Source organism: Crocodylus porosus, unplaced genomic scaffold, assembly GCF_001723895.1.
Source record: "Crocodylus porosus isolate Cpor-Errol unplaced genomic scaffold, CroPor_comp1, whole genome shotgun sequence".
NCBI lineage: Eukaryota > Metazoa > Chordata > Crocodylia > Crocodylidae > Crocodylus > Crocodylus porosus.
The window spans coordinates 80,842,878-80,847,721 of NW_017728886.1; the positions used below are offsets into that span (position 1 = coordinate 80,842,878).

At 42.8% G+C, this 4,844-nt stretch overlaps 1 protein-coding gene across 1 annotated transcript in view; it reads right to left on the bottom strand.

Annotated features, from left to right (window-relative positions):
• Positions 1–661: 661 nt before the first annotated feature.
• The window catches only part of SLC25A38 (solute carrier family 25 member 38), a 13,452-nt gene continuing 9,269 nt past the window's right edge, over positions 662–4,844 (bottom strand). Inside the window, 1 exon segment of the mRNA XM_019537573.1 lies at positions 662–1,056. Within this exon segment, the coding sequence (XP_019393118.1) occupies positions 934–1,056 (123 nt within the window). The 3' untranslated portion in view covers positions 662–933.

A 4,844-nucleotide genomic window follows, 5' to 3' on the forward strand; every position in this document is an offset into this window, starting at 1 on the left:
TGGGCATCATTACAGTCAATTTAGCTAGACAGAGAACACTTCACATGAATTAGTGCAGCTTTTTGCAGCAACAAATTCCCTCTCTCTAGTATCATCCTAAAGTGCTTCTTTTCTTCTTAAGGTCTGTGCAAATATTACTGCAGATGCAAAATAAGTTCTTTTTGAAAGGAGTTAATGTCTAAAGCCTGTCATTAAGTCCTCTTTAAATAAAAGCAGGAAAGATATCAATGACTATATGACCCACTTTCACTGCCAGCATGCAAGCTGATAAGATGGCATTTCCAGTCTTCCTTCCAGTCACAGCCCTTCTCTCTTTCTCTGACTCAAAGACAAAACACTAGGGAAACAAAACAGTCAAACAATCACAGCCAACAATCACATTAACCAAACTCTGAAAAGACCGTGACCTCCTAACATCTTCTACTATGCCTTCTCTTTAGGCATGGAAAGAGAACACCAAGGGAGATTTAGGATTAGATGAGACAAAGCATGTCACAGTGTCTTGGGCATACCCCTTGGCAAGAAAGGCATTGGGTTCTGCAGTACAGGTCGTCAACTTGAGTTTTCTTCCGTGTAGAGACTTCCCAATGCACACATGAACATTGTGAAGGAGTTTCTTTGAACAACCTGTGTCATAATCATTTAGCTTCTAGAGCACCAAAACTGTCCATATCCCAAGGAAGTGTAATAGTACGGTCTTCCTGGAATGATTTACTCAGAGGATACAAAGATCAAATCCATCTTTCCTCTATTTGCACCTGTGTCAGATGGGAAAGCTTTTCAATCTACACCCCTGTATCAGAAATCACATGTCACTCCCCACCATGACTGAGCAAATCTCATCCGCTATGGAGCTGGGAAATCACCAGTCTTGCTAGCTGATCATGGTAAGCCAGAAAAAGGGGGTAGCTGAACTCCTACACAATGAGTCATTCAAGATTTCAGACCCATTTTTTCCATCATCTGTTCATATATAGTCCATGCCATCGCTGCCATCAAAGTACGCCGCAGAGCACGGGGGAAGCCACCATGGAAGAAGCCAACCAATCCATAATCCTTAAGGTGGAGACAGAAAAAGAGAAAAAAATAATCATCTCATTTTGTGCTGTTTAATTCCTATTTACTGGATGAAGCATGCCAGAAACTGCACTGAAATATGTTCCATATCATTCTATAGTATCCCAAAACTCTAAGCTCATGGAGCACTCAGAGGGACAGGAGGAAGAAAAAGATGACTAGCAAATTCAGGAAGTCCTGCTGATGAAGGAGCCACAGTAGTCGGGTGGTGAGTACACCACAAAGCTGAGATTACTGAAATGGTAGTGGAAAAAGGAGGAGAAATATAGGGGTAAGAGAGCCTATAGGGAAAGCCACAAGTCTGCAAAACAAAAGAAGGGGCATGGACAAGAGAAACAAACCATTTCACGTCACGTTATAAAGCAGCTAGCCACATTTTAACAGCCTGTTAATATGTACAGAATTCTGTGCTATGTATTTCCAAACTCCTTATTAATATTCTTGAAGTAGACAGAGAAATTTTTAACAGGCACAAATAGTGTAGGACAAAAAAATTCAAAACTAGACTCACAGTTTGGAGACAGGATTTGATATGGACCAGAGCTGAAATTTCTCATTCTGATCATTTGTTCCACTTGCAACAAAAGGAATAATTCTGCCAAGGCACCTCATCACCTCACTGTACCTGCTTTGATCTCATGTGCCTATAGAATTGCACTTCAGGATTTGAGAGTCGCATCTAATGGACATGCAATTCCACTGGACTTTCCAGGGACAGGAATACGGTAGGTTTTTTTTTCCCCCCCACTGCCACACTCCCAGTTCCCTGGGTAACAGCTCTGTACATTCATTAATCTTTAGCGTTCAAAGGACAGAGAATTGTTTTAGAGCTTATTTATTGAGGCACTGGGTCACAAAAATCCCTCTGCCTCTCAGTGTGGCAACCACTGAAATGCCTACCCTGATAAACCAGAGATGGCAGCAAAATTTTCTTGCTTATAACATGCCCTGGAATAAGATACAGTACCTTGTTTTTGAAAAGCAGAAGGAATTTTAAAAAATTCCTTCTGTGTAGTTAAGTAACTGAGTAGCAGCAATTATGGATTTCATAGATTTCATAGACATTAGGGCTGGAAGGGACCTCGGGAGATCATCGAGTCCAGCCCCCTGCCCAAATGCCAGGAAGTCAGCTGGGGTCATAGGATCCCAGCAACATAAGCCCAGCCTCTTTTTTTTTTCCTGCTTTCTTTAGATTCCATGCAGACTTTACTTAGGCTTTTGCACAGCAGAAGCCTAGGTAGCAGAAAGTGCTGTTACTATTTCTTTGTTTATATTACGCTCTCCAGTTTTTAGCATTAGTGTGTTGTGTGTGAAAAAATATGGTACAGCAAAAGCTCCGTTATCCAGCACACTTGAGAAATGGGGCATGCCAGATAACCAAATATGCCAGTTATCTGAGAGGCGTCTTTGCTCGCCCCTCCCACCACATCTGGTGCATCCACATCTCAGATTAACCGTGCCGCCCCTCCCCTGATGTCAGTGTGCCGGGGGGAAAGGGAGGGGAAGGCTCTGAGCAGACTGCTTTACTCTGCGCGGCTGCTTTCCCCTGGGCTGTGGAATTTGACAAAAATCAGAAGTCCCACTTCTGGTTTCCCTTTTGCCACATCGACCGGCGTCAACCCGCATGCTAGTTAATAGAGCATACCAGTTAATCAAGTGCTGGTTAACATGGCTGTTACTGTATACGGGTGTCGGTGAGATTTCAGGCTGAAGGAAGGTAGAGAACTTAGAAAGACTGCAGACTTCAGTCTTACAGCAGAAAAGACTTCACAATCTGTATTTATCATATAGTTTGCAAAATATTTATATATTTTCATACTGTACAAGACTTTTGCCACTTACTTACATAGTCAACATGCTCCATCTCAGGTGCTTTTGCTGTAGATTTTAGCTTTGCCACGTTAGAAATACGAACACCTGCCATTTCTTTAATCTTTTTTGTGTAGTTTCACAGTAAATGAATTTGTATAAGTCTTGCTCAACCAGATTTTCTACAGAATTCCAAGTAATAGAATTTGTGCCTCTTCTAGTATAACATCTGGGCTAAAAGAACATATCCAGAAGTTTTTTCCCATCTCGGTGATTGTAGCTATTAGTTTGCTGCTTTTCCATTCCAGAGGATTTTGGCAACATACCAGTGTAATTGTGAAATGATCATTAGCTTTTTTCATTGCTAAGCCTTTAGTATTGTGTAACTTGAACCTTTAAGCAAAATTAATTGCTCCTTCTGTAAAGTGCAAGTCCCACACCAAGGATGAACTATACTCCTTTCCAAAAGGACAGAAGGCAGCATGGTATAATATGTAGCATATTAATTCCTCTGGCATTCAGGCATTTTTAGGGTCAAAACAGAGTGAGGGATATTTATTTGAGAAAGCGTTCAGAAAGTTAGATAATGACAAAACACTTTTTAAATGGTGTAACGGAAATCGTTCCAACATGGGTCTTTAAGAGGAGGCTAGATGTACACCTTGCTGGGGTCGTTTGACCCCAGTACTCTTTCCTGCCATGGCAGGAGGTTGGACTAGATGATCTACTCAGGTCCCTTCTGACCCTAGAAACTATGAAACCCAAGCAGGGGACAGTTAGTTCATACAAAGTTATTTGTTCACAGTTAAGGTAAAATCATCTAAGTATGTATAGTCTGTTATTAAGAGTCCAAGAGTAAAAGTGTCTAAGAGAGACAATACCAATAAGATCCTGTCTGCTCCTGATGACAGCCCATAGAGTTACTATCTAACATAAACTGGATTAAAGCTGTCTACCCTTTTGGAGCAGGCATCACACTTGGCTGAATGTAAATTAGTGACTGAAAACTGAAGACTCAATGTCCCATAGTGTAAAGCAGAGTAATCACTTTAGAAGCTACAGCGGTATCATAGCAGGGTTAGATTATATACCTGATACTCAGGGATAATGGTTTTCTGTGTTTAAAAGTGGTTAATCAGAGTATTTACATACTCCCCTCCCCCCCCAAACCCATTTTTTTCCATGATTAAGATGAAATGCCACTATAATATATAGGTATCAGTTGAACACAATGTTTTATTGATATATTTACAATTTTAAATTAATTTGGAAGCCTGCCAGTGTTTCAATCACTATAAATAAAATAAATTCTAAATACCTAAAAATTTTGGCATTTGATTTTGGGTTTATCATGGAAAAAAAAGTCAGCGCTCCTCCTGCACCCTTTATTCACCAAGATGGGGGTCCAGCTACAGCTGTTCCCCCTCACTGCTTTGTGGTGCTGAGCAGCCCCAATATGCCAGTGCCCAGCCCATACCATTGCCTCTCACTCCCCACCCACAGCCACCTGCCGCTCTAGCCCTGCCAGAGGGGGCCCCCAGCTGCCAGGGAACCGGGTCCACAGCCCCCATGCACACACAGCAGCACCCAAGACCCAGCTGTCCCCTGGGCAGCAGGGCCAGAATGGAGCCCACGAGGGCTCTATTCTGCATGCTTAGGGGCAACCAACACGGGTTCATCAGTGGCAGGTCCTGTCAGACCAACCTGGTGGCCTTTTACAAACAGATCACCAGATCATTAGATGCAGGGGTAGCAGTGGATATAGTCTTCCTGGACTTCCGGAAGGCTTTTCACACTGTCTCTCACCCCGTTTTCATTAAGAAACTGGGGGGCTGTGGTGTAGATACCCACACAGTCAAATGGGTTGCCAACTGGCTGGAGGGCCACACCCAGAGGGTGGTAGTGGATGGGTCCTTCTCAACCTGGAAGGACGTGGGCAGTGGGGTTCCGCAGGGCTC